Below are 17,322 nucleotides of genomic sequence, written 5' to 3'. Positions count from 1 at the left end.
CTCTAAAGCATCTGAAGATGCTGAGAAACATCCTGCAGTCAGAACATTTCTAGCCAGGATCCTTTTGTTAGAAATCTTTTAAATCCACAGACATATGGTGAAATCTAAAGGTCAAAGGGCAGGCTGGGTACTTTTCATTGGGGTTGTTGTGGCAGTGACACCTTGGAGTTCTGTTCCTGGGAGTCAAAAGTAAAGAAGAAGCTTTTTTGAAATACTGTACTTTAACATGATGATTGTTGTTGTTTTTGTTTTTTTTTGCTGTCATCTGATAAATGTGTCATCGTGCTGGGGGAGAAGAGACTTTCCCAATGCTAAAGTAAAAAGGCCAAAACATGAGGGGAAAACCCACATGATGAACGGTGGAAATTTAGTCTGCCACTTAAAATTGAGTTCTCTTAAAATTGCTTTTCTGTCTTTATACGTCTACAAGTTTTTGGTACTAGATCCTTGAGAATCCACAGTTGGAGCTCTTGAATACGGGGACCCATTGCTAAGTTTGTACTGCGCATCCTGCCCTTCCCACAGAGGCCAACAGATACCTACATAATGACATATCAGCCCACATACAGACCAACAGGGGGGAGTGTGATGCCATTTCTTAACCTGTCATCTCAGAGGAGAAGAAGAGTTAAAAAAAAAAAAAAAGTAAATTAAAAACCATTTTACAGGATGTTGTCTACAGCTTTGTCATTTCTGCGGTTCATTCTGTTTATCCAATGAAGAGCCAGTGTTAAAAAGAAATGTTTTATTTGGCAGCAGCAGGATAAGGTATGGACAGTAGCACTTTGTGCATCAATATAATTTATAAAAACCAAGTATCACTTAAATTTACACAAAGCTGTTCACATTACTATCTGCATCAAACAACTGAGGCATAGCCATCGGTAAACCTGAACACCCTGGAAATGAGCCTAAGCAACATGGATTAACTGCTCACATTATTGGTAGGGTCTGATAAAACCGTCTTAAAGTAATTTGATTTGAGTGCTGAACATTGTTTTTAGTAGAGAGTTGTGCTCAATAGTCAAAAAGCACAAAAAAACAAAAAACCCTGAAGTATAAACTGGTGCTGTGTTCAGAACATAAAATCAGTGGTGTATAAAACAAACATCCCCACAGAAACACCATTCACCCTGGAACATCAGCAGGTGACTCTTAATTAAGGCCGTCATTACATAATTGTTTTACACAGTGCTTGGTAACAGCGATGTTTAAGGCGAGCACCCGACATTCAGTCTCTCTGAAGCTCAACAACACCAGAGGTGTTCATTGGTCAGTCAATACAGGACCGTCAGTGATAGGTCAGTGGAACACCAGGGGCTGATGGGTCATTTGTCCTTCCTCGCCTCTGGTTCATCTGTTGGTGGTGTTGATGGTGGCGGTGATGGCGTCGCCGTCAGCTGTTTCATCTGTAGATCCACTTTGGCTCGGCGGTGTTTCTGGACCAGGTTGCCACCAGCAAACCCCAGGGCGCCGCCTCCCAGGGCGGCAGCTATCCCTGCAGCTTTAAAGCCAGCCAGCAGGCCAAGTGGGCCTCCTAATACACCGCCCAGCAGCGCCCCAGCAACCGGCAACACCGCCAACTTGTAGCCAACTGCCTGGAGAGACAGGAAAAAGAGATATGTTCTAGTTTAATTTAACACCGCTGCAGACACGCACACACACACACACACACACACACACACACACACGCGCACACGCACACGCACACACACACGCACACACACACGCACACACGCACGCACACACGCACGCACACCTTTCTTTGGTGGCATTAGTACTTTGTGGCTTCAAGACAGCGATAGAGTTTGGATGCGTCTTTCATGATCACACATCAACTCACAGAAGAAGGGAGAAATTAGAAAATAAATACACAAACAGCCTTGCGTATGTAAATGTAAACCGTCACTTCCACGGCTGCATCAAAGCGTTTTCATTATCTCCATTTAGGAAAAAAAAAACAATCAGAGAGATGTGGGCTGTGTGTGTTATTACAGCTGTTATCATCAGAGTGGAAGGTGCTCTTTGCTGATGGCAATTAATGACTGATTCCCTGACCAACCTCACACACACACACACACACGCGGACACTCACTTGATTAACACTTCACCATTAAATTAATCTAGTTCAAAAGCTGGCATCGCTTGTCCCCACCCCTGTGGCAGTTGAGGGAATGTTAATTTCATCTGAGCTGAGTTAAAAGGACTCTGGGTGCAGGTGTGGAGGGTGGAGGAAGCGTGGGTGTCGTGTGTGACTATGAGTCTGTGTCTGTGTGTAATGCCGTTTGACCTGATGACAGATTACAAGCTTTCAAATGCGTTAAAACATCTGACGTCCTTCGCACCCGCCTTATCTCTCCACAACCTCCTCTAATGTGCGGCCCACTCCATCTACCCGTGACCTTACAGAGAGGTCAGCTTTCGTTTAGTTTATTTGGGTCAATTTAATTTTAAAGAAACTGCTTAAAAAGAATGCTTTATTGAAAAAAAGTTTAAAGGTCAGTGTGTCCTGACTGTTAACAGCACAGGGTTTTTGTTTAATCAGTCTGTATGCACAGACCCTGATGTAGAGCTCAAATAATTTACAGAGATGTTTTTGTTTGCTTTTTACTTGGTTGATTCACAATTTAAAGTCCACTTTAAGGTAGAAAATCTTAATAAAATAATAAATTTTGCCTGATTTCTTCCAAAAGATGCTTTTGCTGCTAATCGAATATCCCTGATTGTACTGCTAAAACAGTACAATCAGCCTGGTCTGGGTAATTTAATGACAATTTTCATACATTTTTAAAACATTTCATACACAGACTCATTAGCTAACTGAAAAATGATAAAATTATGAAAACAAGATGCCTGTCAATATTGTTCTGACCCTTTATTTAAACTCAACTACTCTGCAGATTACTGAGTAGTGTTAGCTGTGCTAGAGAGGCTGATATAATACATTTTTTTTCTACGTCATGATCTCAAAAAAAGAAATTTACCCTGACTGTATTTTGGTGCTGGCAGAAAACTCAAAAGCAAGCAGATAGTCCTAAAGGAAGCAAAAGAGGAAAGCAGATGACAGAGGGCTGTTTTTTTTTAGTTATGTAAGCATTTACAGGTGTGACTGTGTGTCATCACCATCTCTGAGTGTTTGTAATTACAGTCCAATTACTCCACAGTGAGCTCAAACAAAGACAAACATGGATGGCTTCTTAGATTTCTCAAACTAAATGTAAAGTCAGGAAAATCTGTACCGAAAAGCACGATTGTTCATTTTCATCGTGCGCGTGCGTGTGCATGTGTGCGCCATTTGACAAAAACAGGTGATTCATTCTGGGTATTACACACAAACCTTTCGACATTTCAAGTGTGTGATACGTGTGAAGGGCACTGAGTCGTCTGCTGACTTACACTCAGCGCAGAGCAGTGTAAGGGCGTGCTAAGCTAAAGGCAGTGCTGCTCCTGGAAAACTATTAAACAATCATTTAAACCTCTTCTCAGTGCTACACACACACACACACACACACACACACACACACACACACACACACACGTGCAAACATACAAACAAACTTCTCTTCTTGTCTCTTGTCGCCCCTCTTATCCCGCCTCTCTCCATCCCTCTCCTCTCTCTATTTCCTTAATTGCAGCTTTCCTCCGTATTCGAACAGATCAATAGGGACAAACGCTGTGGAATGGCTGGGAGGCAAAGTGCCATCGATCTCCCCATCTCCCAAACACATGCACACACATCAGATTATCAGCACACACACATTAATACACACCTTCCCCAGGCTCTTGGTCCCCTCCTCCACGTTGGCAGCGGCTGTGTTGACGTTGTCCTCTATGCTGTCAATCTTCTCCTGCTGGGACTGATGCGCAGGGGTTAGACACACACAACACGTATTAACACACACTCATATGCTAGCAAGCAGATTCACTTACAAACACGCGCACACAGACACACGTGTAAGCACAATTGTTGTGCAGATATTTTTTTACCCATCCAAATTCTGCTCCGCAGGACAAGTTAACAACAGAGGGGTGTGTTTGGAGGCTGCAGGTATATTCAAGGGAGATTTCAGTGAGGGTGGGGGTCATATGGTGTGTGCGCGTGTGTGGCATTGTGTAGATCTCATGAAATATTCAGAGTGGCAGCTGTCTCTCTCCATGTGAGGGTTGGATGGACACAGTGACCAAATAACAACCGGAGCATTTTTCTTCCTCAAAACGGTTTCTTTCTTTCTCTTTCTTTCATTCTCGCGAACTAAAAATCCGCTTCTCTTATGAATACCCGCGTGAAAGCTTCCTGTTATTTTGTGATGGTTTTCGGAGATTTTAAACCTGTAACCCTAGACTTAGAGATCGTGTGTTAGATTTTTCACATTTTCATTTTCTGCACCATTCTTCTTTCCAGCTTAAAAGCTGCAGTGGCACAGAGAATTGGGATAAAATGAGCGGCAACAACCAATTATTATAATTACTCTGATTAATCAAAAATTTGCAGATTTGGCTTTTACTAATAATTTAACCAGTAAAATGTCAGAAAAAAGTGGGAAAAAAAGCTTTAGCTCCTTTTTTAGCTCCACCAAAAGTGCCAAAGCCCAAAACTGTTAATGTAACTCTCCCATTAAAAGTGATCATGACCCACTGTTCACTTTTATTTTAAAAGAAAAATATCCTAATATAACCAGATATAATAACAGCACTCACAAAAGAAAGAATCTTGACTAGAATAGTTATTTGACGTTAACCATGTTCTGACTGTGTTCATGAGTTTTGGTGAATGTTTAAAAGATCCTCGTAGCTGTTAGTTTATAACATTTAACACCAGTAATTCCAAAACAATCAGACAGCTCTATTATTATAATACTGTAATGGGAATTAATTTCATGCCGTGTTTCTGCCTCAGTACAGACACAGAAACATACAGATAAGCCTGAAGGCGCCCCAACATCGGAACAGACACAAACATGACGCATGTACAGACACAACCACACACTCACACTCACTCAGTATTTCCACTGTGGCTGAGTGCTGGAATATTACTCCCCTAACGGCTCCTTTCACCCTTGAGACACCACAACATGTCTATGCTCTTTCTGCCACACCCCCTCCCCGTGCCTCTTTGTGTTTTTTCAGCCTAGCTACATCTTTACCCGCCCTCCTCTTCACTGTTAATCTCTCCTTCACTCAGCCTCCCTCCATCCCTAAGGATAAGACTGATAATCTGAGCCGTCTGTTCTCCACCTGCTCCGATGTATCCCTTGTTTCCCCTCCTCTCTCCTCCCCCTGTGAAAACCTGCCCCCCCCCTTTCTCCCTGCTTCACTCTCACTCATCTACTTCTGAATCTCTCCTCCGCTGAAGGGCCTCTGGGGCCCCAGCACTACTCCGGAGCTGCTCTGTGTAAGCTTGTCTCAGTGGGGCCTTACCAAGCAACGCAAGCGAGCACGCGCACACAGACACACACAGGTCAAATACACACCACCCACCTCCTGGAGGTGCTCAGACCTCTATCACATTGTTTTTGTTCACAGGGGTGGCTGTGCACACATGTAGACAAAGAAATGCAGAGCTGAGCGTTTGTACTCACATGGACGAGGATAGAAAACTCTGTCACCAAACCGCTCAGCTCCTTCAGATCCTGAAAGGGGGAGAAAAAATAAATAAATTAAAATGCTGTATTGATTTGTTTGAGGTGCTTATCGTACAAATCTACAGCTACAAAGTGTCCAGACTGTCAGTGAATGGGATTCATAACTGCATTAACGAGACTGACTAATTAGGATGTGCTATAGATCTAAATGTGTCTGCAGGAACAGATATCATGGCATACATGTGAAATAAATCATGAATATAAATTTAGCTGTGTGAGTTTCAGGGTTCTCGTACCATGCTGATAACTATGACATGTCGCCTGTGAAAAAAAACGCCCGCTGTGTTGCTTTTAAAGTCTTTTTCCAGGTGAGAGTTCATGCATACGAGAAACCCCTCACCCTCGCTTCTCTATCAGCACACTAAAAAGGACCACAGAACACCACCCAGTCAGTAGCAGCGACTGTGGATACAGCAACAAATGTAAGGCATAGTTTTGTTGGTTTGCTATTATCCTATTAGGCCTAAAAAAGAAGAAGAAAAAAAAAAAAGAGAGATTGAAATTGCATGCCTGAAACAATAAATCGACTTCTTTGTTTGCTATGAGATCACAGCAAAGAAATAAGTCAAAACTTGTAGGATAAAAACACCCCACCATAACAGACAAATGATTTTTTTATTTATAATCAACACACAGGCTTAAAGCACGACATTTGTGAATATTCCCAAGGACTTCCTTCATTCATACATACATACATACAGCTTACCTAACAATTAGAACATATCTGACTATGACTGGCAGACTAAAGCTTGTTCCAGACGTGCATACCTCTTCCAGGTTATCCCAGGACTCAGCTGCTCTCTGATCAGGAGGGATTTCTGGGAGCTGGACCTGGCTTTGCCTGCCAAATCCTGGTACGTCGCTCGTATTGTCATCAGTGTGGCAGCTACTGGATGCACAGCTGGATGAATGAGTGGCAGGTGGTGACGCTGGAGCGGGCTGAGGCTCGGGGTTAGAGTGCAAACGGAGGAAGTCCTGTGCGGCGGCTGACGCCCTGTCTCTGACCGGCTTGATGAGTGCTTCCAGAGCGTCGGCGTCTTCAGCACGGACCCGAGTGCACAGCTTCTCCATCTCTCTCATGTTGGCTCTCAGCTGCTGCAGAGGCGCAGAAGAAGAGAACATTTTTCAGTTTGAATGACAGTGAGTGGTATGAATGTGAGGGAGAAGGGACACTTGGACGGCCAGAAGGACAAGCAAACCTGTGGTTAAATACAGCCGTCACTGCCAAAACAAAAACATGCAAGAAAAAAAAAAAAAAAAAAAAAAAAAAAATAGAAAATGTGACGAGGCAGACGTGGCATAACAAATCCAAAATCTCCAATCTGGAAATAGTAACATCTCAAATCATCTCAATATCAAACATACATTTTCCCTCTGGCATGCAGACACTCCAGTTGTAAAGACTGTTTGGATGAGAGTTGTGAAATTTCTTTCTTCCCTCATTTAATGGAACTAGATGGCATTCACTCTGTGTTCAAAGCACAAAACATGATCGGGTGACATTTTAAAAATAAAAATAAAATAAATAAATAAATAAAACACACTACTTTCTTTCTGCTGTCTACATCCGCCAGCTAAAGGAAGCTCACAGCTACCTGACATTATAGCTCAGCCGATGGGGAGTCCTTAACGTTTACATTAAATCCTGTCACCCTGTCAAGAGCACAAGCACGTCATCATCAGTAGATGCACTGTGATACGTCTGCAGGGTGTAGTTCAGTAACAATTAAAATGGTTCTTGGTCACAATGTTAAGTTTTCTGAGCAACCAGGTCATGATTTATATCACCCAAAAAGAGCACTTTGCTCTGACTGCAGGTTTACTTGTGGTTCCCAGAATATTTAAAAGAGGGGGGGCAGAGCCTTCAGTTTTCAGGCCCCCTTTCTGTGAAACCAGCTTCCAGTTTGGATTTGGGAGACAGACAAACTCTCTACTTTTAAGATGATACAGCATATAGTTAGGGCTGGATCATGTGACTCTGAATCCTCTCTTAATTACATTGATGGGGGCTTCCCACGATGAATGTTTCTTGTTGACGCACATTTTTCACTCATTATGCGTTTACACACCACTATGGTTACTTTGTCCTGTCCCCCTCCCCTTATCCCGAACCAGTGGCAACAGCTGGCCGCCCCTGCCTGAGCCATCCCTCTGTCGCCACAGCACCTGCTCATAAGGGGTCATATGTTAGTTCTCTGTATTATGGTAGGGTCTTTACCTTACAATATAAAGCACCTTGAAGCAACCGTTGTTGTGAGTTGACATTATATAATTAAAAGTGAATTGAATTCAATGATTTCTGTGAAGAAACATGCTTCTGATGAGATTTTTAAACTTTTTTTTTTCCTTTGGTGCTTTGAGCAGGTGCCTTACAGTTCACTATATTCAACTCACAGCTAAAACAATCATATATTCCATCACTGAAACCAATTCTGCCCAAAAACATATAACATAACCGTTCACACAATAGGAAACAAAATGATTTTTACTTTACACATAACATCAGTTGAATTCAAGAGAAAACACAAGTTCTTGTTCATTTAGCAATTGGCTAAATGAACTTCTTTGGCAATACAACACACACATATTCAGTGTGTTGTATTGCCAAAATGATGTGAACTAGAGTATTATGCAAAGGTTTTGAGCCTTCATATTTTACTTCCAAGCAATCAGACTGTCCTGTTATTTTTTAAAGTCATCTTGAACAATAGTTCACCAGACTTTGTGAAGGTCATTCAAAGGTTGTCTTTGGACTGATTTTACTCCGTTTCAGTCGTGTTCTTGTACCTGTCGATTATCACTGATTACCACTCAGTGTGTTAATAGACCTCTCTGCATTGAATCATATTTGTTATTAATCTCTGTCTCTCTTCCACAGCATGTCCTTTATCCCGTCTTCCTCCCTCATCCCAACCAGTCGCGGCAGATGGCCGCCCCTCCCTGAGCCTGGTTCTGCTGGAGATTTCTTCCTGTTAAAAGGGAGTTTTTCCTTCCCACTGTTACCAAAGTGCTTGCTCATAGGAATGTCATATGATTGTTGGGTTTTTCACTTTATGTATTATTGTAGGGTCTACCTTGCAATAAAAAGCACCTTGAGGCAACTGTAGTTGTGATTTGGCGCTATATAAATAAAACTGAATTAAAGGTTTGTTTCTTAAACCACTTAGCACTGACCACCGAGTAATTCAAGCATAGCAAGGCCCCAAACTCAAGAGATTAACTAGTGTTGTGTTTACACATAAATTAACTAAGTTGTCTGTTAATTTAATTGGATAGAAAAGCAAACATCACATCACTATCAGTCACGGACTGGCCTCCCCAGAACCAGCACCTCAACCTTATTGGAGCAGTGTGGGATCACCTTGACAGAGAAAGGAAGAAAAGGCAGACAACACCCAAAGAAGAGCTTTGAATGAGAAGAAATCTGGCTAAGAGAGTTCAGGCTATGTTGAAGAATAAAGGTTGTCATACAAAGTATTAACGTTCAAGCTTGTTAGAACTGTACAAACTCTGATATGCCTCAGATTCTGTATTTCTATGTACGCTTTCATGTATTTCAATACATTGTTGCACCCATATTGTTTTTGTTTTTTTTCCTACCAGAATATAAAAGAAGAGTGGTGCAAGCTTTAGATATGAGGCTGAGGAACATCGCAGCGATCATCCCTCCAGGCAGCAGCATGACCTGGGTTCACAGGTTTTTGTCTTTTGTTTTGTTGTCAGAGATGTGCCAATAACACATTCTGCTAATTACATGACATGAATATGCATATCCTTGTTCACAGAAGCAAAAAAAAAAAACAACACACTAAAGGTCATGTGCCTTTTAGCCTGCAAATTAACTGTGACTGTATGTAGTTCAAACACAAATGCCGCAAATAAAAACAGTACAGACTCTGCTCTCCTGTGTTAAAGTGTTTGCAGTAGCTCGTGTGGCAAAAGTGGGGCTACTGAGGTCTGTCTGCAATCTTCTCTTGGGAGTTCGCTTGGTGCTAGGCTAGCTAGAGAGTATGTTATGGTGATGGGTGGGAAAACAGGCTTTTTTCCAAACAGATAAAATAAATCAACATAAGCATGCAGTGCCAATGATCAAAATAGGAACTCTGAATGACATAAACCAACCTATTTTCCTATGTTTGAACATTAAGCACACAGACAAACATCTAAAGCAGGGCAGACAAACTCCTACTCTGGATTTACACCATGAAGACATGGGAAAGCACTCTGTGTGGACCCCTGAGGGTTCGCTGGGTAATGGTGAGAGGATAGATGTGTGCCTGTTTGGAGTTATTTCACCTTCAGAGACATGGTGGCTTCTAGGCAACAACATCCCCTGAGGCATTTCACACTCACTATGTGAACAAGTTCACACACATGCGGACACAACACAAGAAAGATGGATTCTAGGTTTAGCAGCAGCTCTTTTCTTGTCCTGATTTAGTAAATTTATATAGATAACGCTGTTTCCAAAAGTACGTGTTTGTGTATATGTACACATGCTGTTAATTCCAGCTGAACAGATTTTGTTGCTATTGATTTGCTCAACAGGAGGCAATTTTCTTGTCATCAACATCATGCAGCGTAGCTGGTGACATAGAGAGGGAGACTTCAGTCTCAAAAGTGGTTTCTGCTGTTGGATACTTCACTGTCAAATCACCTCCATCACAACTGTAAAACAATAAAAAAATAAAAAAAATACTGGCAGTGGCCAGTGGTACCCCTCAGCCTCCTAGTACACTGAAGGTATGAATTCCAAAACCCCACGTCCCCTCGTTCTCAAGGTATTGCATTCACAAGACTTTCAGAAAACTTGACCTCTCACCTTCAACCTTCAGATCAAGGTCACCGAGATTCAAAGTCATCTGGGATTTATCGATACCTACGGTATCAATTTAAAAGTCCTACATTGCTTCGCTCTCGAGTTATCACATTCATAAACTTGGGTGTCTGTGTTGCCTGCCTGCCTGCCAGCCCGCCCAGCAGAGTTATAACAATACTCCATCAACCCTATCTGCTGAGGAAGAGCAAAAGGTGTGCCTGAAAGTAGCTGGACCTTATGTTGAGTACTTGTCTCTGCGAAGCTGCTGTTTTTCTGTTGCTCAGTGACTTATTTCACACAAATCAGTATTCGTTTTAATATACTGGCACGCTTCAAAAGGCATCTGTTTGAGTCACAGATCATTTCAAACAGGCTTGGTAACGATGACTGACACATTTCTCCTTCATTCAGATGTCACAACAAATGCTGCCTGTTTAAACACTGGATAAAGACACTGGTTGCTGCCCTTTTACTCTGTCTTTACTTCGATCTTCAAACTGGAACAACATGACAGGCACAGATCAGAAACATCAAGATCCGATATTTAAAGAGGTCATGGGGTGCACATTTTGGAGACAAAAAAATATAATACGCAGAGTCATGCTTGTTCAGGAATTTCAATAGGCGGTGAGTCATGTCATCCTCTAAACAATTGTCACATTCACTAAACAAACACATACACACAAACACGCCTCTGCTTTTCTATTTACTTCACAGGTTATCACTTCATACCTGAACAGTTCTGCTGGCATTAATATGCTCCTGATGAAGGCGATCCCATTGCTGGGTATGCTGGTACTGTGAAAGAAACTAGGAGTTATTTATCTGAAGGCTGGAAGTAAGAGTTTGAAAGTGAGGTTGTGATCCTGTGTGCAGCCAGATTTGAGCCGTCACCTTCAGTATGTTGTTATGGTGTTTCTGCAGTCTCTCCAGGTCTGTGGGCAGAGCCACTTTAATGAACTTGTGGATCGGTGCCTCCAGGCGCCTCAGTGTCAGCTTGTTGCCTTCCTCTGCCATGTGTCCCGCTGACTGCCCACAGCCAACACTACTGCGTAACTTTGACAAGACACCTGCTCAGCTTTATCTCGCTGCGCCCACAGATACTGTAAATACCAGCAGAGTATTTTAATATACAAAATTAATAAACTCAGCAGCACATGTAAGTCTGAAAAAACTGCCACCTCAAAAGGCCAGCGTCCGGCGGCATAACCAGACAGTTTGCACAAGTGTGGCCATGATCAGACCATTACTTACACTGGGGTGTGACAGAAAATCATATTTAACTATCCTTTTATTAAAAAAAAAAAAAAAAAAAAAAAAAAAAACAGGCCAAACTGTTGTACACCAAATAGTTAAGCTTAAGTCATTAACGTTTTGCATTTGTTTATGAAAACAGACATGTACAAGCCATTCCCCTCTGTGTATCAAAGTATTCTAGATTCAAATGTGAGGCCATCTGTCTGACAGATAAAGCCTGGCCCAAATTGGTTCATGCAGCAAGACAATGACCCCAAGCACAGCAGCAAATCCACAACAGAACAGCTAAGAATGACAACAATCAAGCTGAGGCAACAGCTCAAAGTTAACCTCAACCTGATTGAAATTCTGTGGTGGAATCTTGGATCTACAAGCTACTGGATCAAATGGTGTACTCAGTTTTCCACAGGACTGCATAACAGAAGTGTTTACACAGTCAAAATGTTTTTAAGTACAGTAAATACTGTCATTAAAAAAAATGGCAAAAAATAAATAAATGATAGAAACAAAGCAAACAAAAAACAGTGACAGTTACTAGATAAAACTCCAGTTTTTCGTGTATATTAATGTTTAAACTATCATTTGAAGACATGTATTTGGGCTTTGGTGAGGATAACTAGCTTGCAGCTTTGTATTCACACTGTACTGTAGATGTTTATAATAAAACTGATATATGTATAATTCAAGCATATCAAAGGCACTAAATCAAGTGACGAACCAATGGCATGCCTTCAGAAAACAGACAACTTAGCAAATAACCAATTTTAAATTAAACATTTTAAAATTGGTTAAACATTTTTACTGGCAGCCTGTCCCAAAAATACACAATTTGTTCTCGTTTTAGTCGAATCTAGGGCTGTTCGATATAACGATATATATCGGATGACGAAACGTCTATCGTTTCATTTTATGCTATTGTTTATTTCGTGGTGTCACAAAATAAACTGTTTACGGCAATATTTTTTTTTTCATCGTTTTGATGGTCACTGTAGTGGCTATATTAATTTCTTAAAGTTCTCTCTTTCTCTTATATTTAATATAACCACACTACAGACGGACAAGCGCCTGTTTTTATGCTTTATGGTTAGCAACAACGACGGTAACACCATCGCGTGTCCGCTTGTTTATGTTTCACACAAACCTTTCACAATAAAGCTCAAGATCCTGTTGAGAATTTTCAAAATAAACTGAATCACGTGAAAGAGCAGATTATTTACGGATGAGAAGTTAAAAAAAAAAAAAAAAAAAGAGCCGCCAGGTGCTAAAAAATAAACCTTAGACTCAAACGTTAGAACAGCCTTTTCCCCGCAGCACGCCGTGTAATAAATACTCACAAAGAAAACGGCGGCTGTTACAACTTATGGCTAAAAAATGTATCGTTTCATGCATCTGTTAAAACACTCGACTCCAGCTACATGACGCGCAGCTGTTAACACTTCCCGCAAGTCAAGCTGCACGAGATTCACAGAATTTACAGAAAATGTTACATATCGTTATCGGGACGATAGAATTCTTATATCCGGATATGAGATTTTGGTCATATCGCACAGCCCTAGTCGAATCCATGAGAAAAAAATAAAAAATCCAATGTTCACACAGTTTGACAGGCATAAAATAGTGTGTTCGCACCAACATGGTGATTCCCAACAGCCATTAGGTAAAAACTTGGAATATTTCGGCATAGTGAGCAGTGTATCCTGAGAAAGAAATAAATGAAATTGGTCCTTTAGTTGAGTCACCAACTGTTCACTGAAGCCTCATTAGAAATGGTCTCAGTGGAAGGGTGGCTGTCAAGAAGCCTTTCATACGGAATAGAAATATGGTGAAAAGGCTTAGGCGTGCCAAATTACACAAAAACCAATTTGGGAAAATAAAACATGCATGCATGTATGTATGCATGTATGCATGTATGTATGTATATTTGCAACAGGTGTTATGGACTCATGAATACAAATTTCAAGGGAGACAATCATGAGTGTCTACATTCATCTGTAAAACACACTGGAGGCTCTGTCATGGTTTGGGGCTTGGGATATCTTTTAAAAAAAAAACAAAAGAAAAAAACAAACCTAAAAAAAAGCCATAGGTAATTAATTTTTCAGCAATGACATTAATCCCAAATACAATGTCAGATTCTCCAAAAGCATACCTGAATAGAAAAAGCACAATGGAACAGTCAGTCCTGGATTTTCTCCCCAGAGGCCCACATACAAGTTGCTCAAAACTTTTTCACAGCAATATAACTCTTATTAGCAGTTCATACCAAAACAAACAAACAAAAACAAGAACAAGAACAAAAACACCAGGTTATTTTACTTGTTGTTTCGTTTGTTCCAGCGTTAATGGCAATTAACTTCGGAGTGACGTAAAGTGTTTGATGACGCCTTCTACTGTTCCCTTCAGTCCACATTTCGAGGCCACGTCGCACGAACTGTCCCTGAACAGAAAGTGAAATCACTCAGTTTGGCTAATGACAGCAGACTGGCCCAGCAGGTAACGCTAAATTAATCCATTAGTGTCACTAGCTAACCGCTGAGGACGTCAAGAGCTTTGTGAACGGCAGAAAACTTCCCAGACGGAGTTACTAGCTAATTCAGTAACTTCACCCGGATACAGGGAGCTATCAGCCCGCTGCTGAAAACATAAACTCACAGGGCGCACATCGACACTTACCAGTAAAAAGACAACTCGACAAAGTCATTTACACTCGCTAATGACTACTGCGAGCCTCCATATTGTGAAGAAAAACTTAAACGTTCAGACAACAACTCGCTGCCTCTTCGGACAGAGGTGTTGTTTATAAACAGCTCCCAGTACGTCCGCGAATAGTTTCCGACCACAATCAGCAGCCGCAGAACATAATGTTCCTCATCACTACCCCGTGATCCCTGTTCTGATAGCGAATCAGTGACATGTTTCTAAAATAATACTCCCGCTGACGGTAGTGTTTATTTCCCCCATCTGTCACATTTTATTGCTTCAGGAAAATGACTGTTTACCATCTGTTCTTCATCTAAAAAAAATTAAAAGATTTGCACACTCAATTTCTTACATTAAAAAATTTAGGATGCAGTAGCCACTAGTTTCACCCTGCCCTCCAAAAAGCCTTATTTATCTGAATATTGTTATTAGATTTAAAACAATATATTTGATGTTCTTTGTTAAAGATAAACGATGACATAACAGCGAAACTGACCAGTTAAATTAACACAGATATCAACTTTTTGTGGCTACTTAACATTTCTAAGCTGGTTGGGGTTTTGTTCGGGCGTTTGGACTTCACAGCTTAGTCATTTCCAAGCTGCTGGCCTCAGCCCTGATATGTGGTCATACTGTTTTTTAAAATACACCGTGAAAGTGAAAATGTATGACATTTCAAAAATGTGTCATGGCCCTTTCTTTTTTTCTTTTCTTTTTTTTTTTGCCAGCCAGACATTTAAACTAAAATGAACATGTGCTACAAATAAATAAATACAAGTTAGAAATGCTAGATTGTTCACACTTGCGCGTCTTCCACACCGCTTTTTACCGTGCGTGAAACAGCATCAATCCTGTGGAAGGAAACATTAGATGTGATATTTTTTGTCTGTGTTGCGTTTGGAAGAAAGACTGGGGTTCCCCCTCCTCTACTGTGAGATCAGCCAGCGTGAGTGGGTCTATTGCATGTTTCCACTTCTATTCTTCAGCACCTTTTACCTTTGACATTTAGGCCAACCCCCCACACACTCTTCCCTCAGCGGATGCTCCAATGCGAAGGGCCACAGCACACAGTCCCCAGCTACAGGGGATTTCCCCTGGTGCTGTACACATGTTGTTAATGTGTGTGTGTGTGTGTGTGTGTGTGTGTGTGTGTGTGTGTGTGTGTGTGTGTGTGTGTGTGTGTGTGTGTGTGTGTGTGTGTGTGCTCATATGTTTTTGCTTGTGTTTATGCCAGTGTGTCTGTCCACTTTCAGGGGACTCCCAGACTTGCAGACTGAGGGGGAGGAGGGAATAGAGCTGACAGCCTAAATAGCAAATCATCATCAAAAATGTTTCTGTCTCTGTGTTTGTGGAGACAGAGAGAGAGAGAGAGAGAGAGAAGGAGGAGGAGGAGGTGTCTGAGCGTGTGTAAGTTGTACCCTTGATGTGGGCACATCAAGGGTACTTACAAAGAAGAAGCATGTCCCGTTATGTAAATCATTCAAGTCTAAGGTGAAGACTTGCTGTGAGGTTATGTTTATGTCAGGGATGTCAAACTCATTTACATCAAGTGGGCTGGACCAGTAAAACTGCCCTTTCTGTCAGTTATAATATACGAACATTACATGAAATTTCATCAGCAGTTCCCAGTTTTTCTACACGATAAAGAACGGCTGCTGTAGGAAATGAAAGAAATGTGTCAGCATGACTCTTTGGGCTTAAACTGTAAGAAATAAATCTGTAAAATTACAGGAAATGTTCTGCTAGCTTGTTGCTCAGACTGTGATTTAGGTATAAAACAAAGAATTTTTCCTTTTTTTAAAAAACCATTGTAAAACACAATTTCTCTTTCACATTTTCCAAAGCTGTCCAGTGGGCCGGTTTAGAGTCTCTGATGGGCCAATTCTGGGCCCTGGGCCTTATGTTTGACACCACCGGTTTAAGTGAATAGTCGGAATCAGTGATTTGGCGTGAATGAAACACCACCGTGTGTGTTTAAACATGTGTCGTTTGGGGTCCCAGGAGGACTCAGGTGCCATTTGTTTCATTCTAATCCGGGAGGTCTGTCAGCAGGAGAGGAAGCAAGCAGGGAGCTCCGTTCATGTCTTACCTCATGAATCTTTACTGGTTTTTGTTGTGGCAGGTGTGATTAGCACATCCTGATGCCTCGGTGGATATGGGCCTGGTTTTTTTTGTCATGGTAGACTTTGTGACAAGTCATGGTAGGAAAACACAGGTGTTTCTAATAACATTAACTATGGCAGGTGGTCCAATAAGCCAGGACACTGCTTCCACAAAAAGCAGACATGAACCTGAAGCTGCTACATAAACATAGTCATGATTTTAATTTCCCTGCCCTCTTGATGTGTACATGAAAACATGCTTGCTGTTGTTGATACATGGCTTTATGAAAAGAACTTATGAATTGAGAACCAGAAGAATACATGCTTTGAATCTGTGAGTGTGTGTGTGTGTCTATATGTTCTAATGGGACCTCTAATTAAGACTCTGGGTATCTGCTATCTGTCAGCACTGATCGATCGGCTTGGAGAGTGACAGCTCAGCGTGTGAGTGTGTCTGTGTGTGTGCGTAGATTTTGCTTTTCATGCTCTCTGCTTCATGTCATGTTATTTTACATGTAAGTAACACAGTTGTAGGAGGAATATTAACACTTCATTCATTTTCTTTCGCATGTACACAATCACACCACTTTTTTTTTTAAAAAGAAGACAAAAGTGTGAATGTTTTTTTCCTGCATACTCATTAAAAAACACATCACAGTCCCCACGCACCTTCCCCCAAACCAAAGGAGGGTGAAGTGTTGGACAGATATTTGTTGTTATGTGCCACATGCACTCACAAACACACAGAATTATAAGTAATAAACTGATAATGTTTATGGGCATTTCCAGGTTAGTATGTGTC

The 17,322-nt window shown here is 41.3% G+C and overlaps 1 protein-coding gene across 2 annotated transcripts; it reads right to left on the bottom strand.

Moving 5' to 3' along the window:
• Nucleotides 1-730: 730 nt before the first annotated feature.
• On the bottom strand, nt 731-14,603 carry stx17 (syntaxin 17). Of its 2 annotated transcripts, XM_026183961.1 has the most exons (8): nt 14,392-14,603; nt 14,035-14,155; nt 11,356-11,564; nt 11,194-11,259; nt 6,411-6,737; nt 5,580-5,630; nt 3,771-3,857; nt 731-1,598 (listed from the first exon to the last, which is right to left on the bottom strand). In XM_026183961.1, the coding sequence occupies exons 3-8, from the start codon at nt 11,476-11,478 to the stop codon at nt 1,329-1,331; spliced, it is 924 nt and encodes a 307-aa protein (XP_026039746.1). In that variant the 5' UTR covers nt 11,479-11,564; nt 14,035-14,155; nt 14,392-14,603; the 3' UTR covers nt 731-1,328. The 2 variants fall into 2 exon arrangements, with proteins under 2 accessions (XP_026039746.1, XP_026039747.1); XM_026183962.1 differs by lacking the exons at nt 14,035-14,155; nt 14,392-14,603 and adding an exon at nt 13,868-13,942.
• Between the last annotated feature and the right edge of the window lie 2,719 nt (nt 14,604-17,322).

Source organism: Astatotilapia calliptera, chromosome 11 (assembly GCF_900246225.1).
Source record: "Astatotilapia calliptera chromosome 11, fAstCal1.2, whole genome shotgun sequence".
Taxonomy (NCBI): Eukaryota; Metazoa; Chordata; class Actinopteri; order Cichliformes; family Cichlidae; genus Astatotilapia; species Astatotilapia calliptera.
The sequence above is the reverse complement of the archived record's forward strand: the minus strand, read 5'-3'. Positions and strand labels throughout refer to the sequence as shown.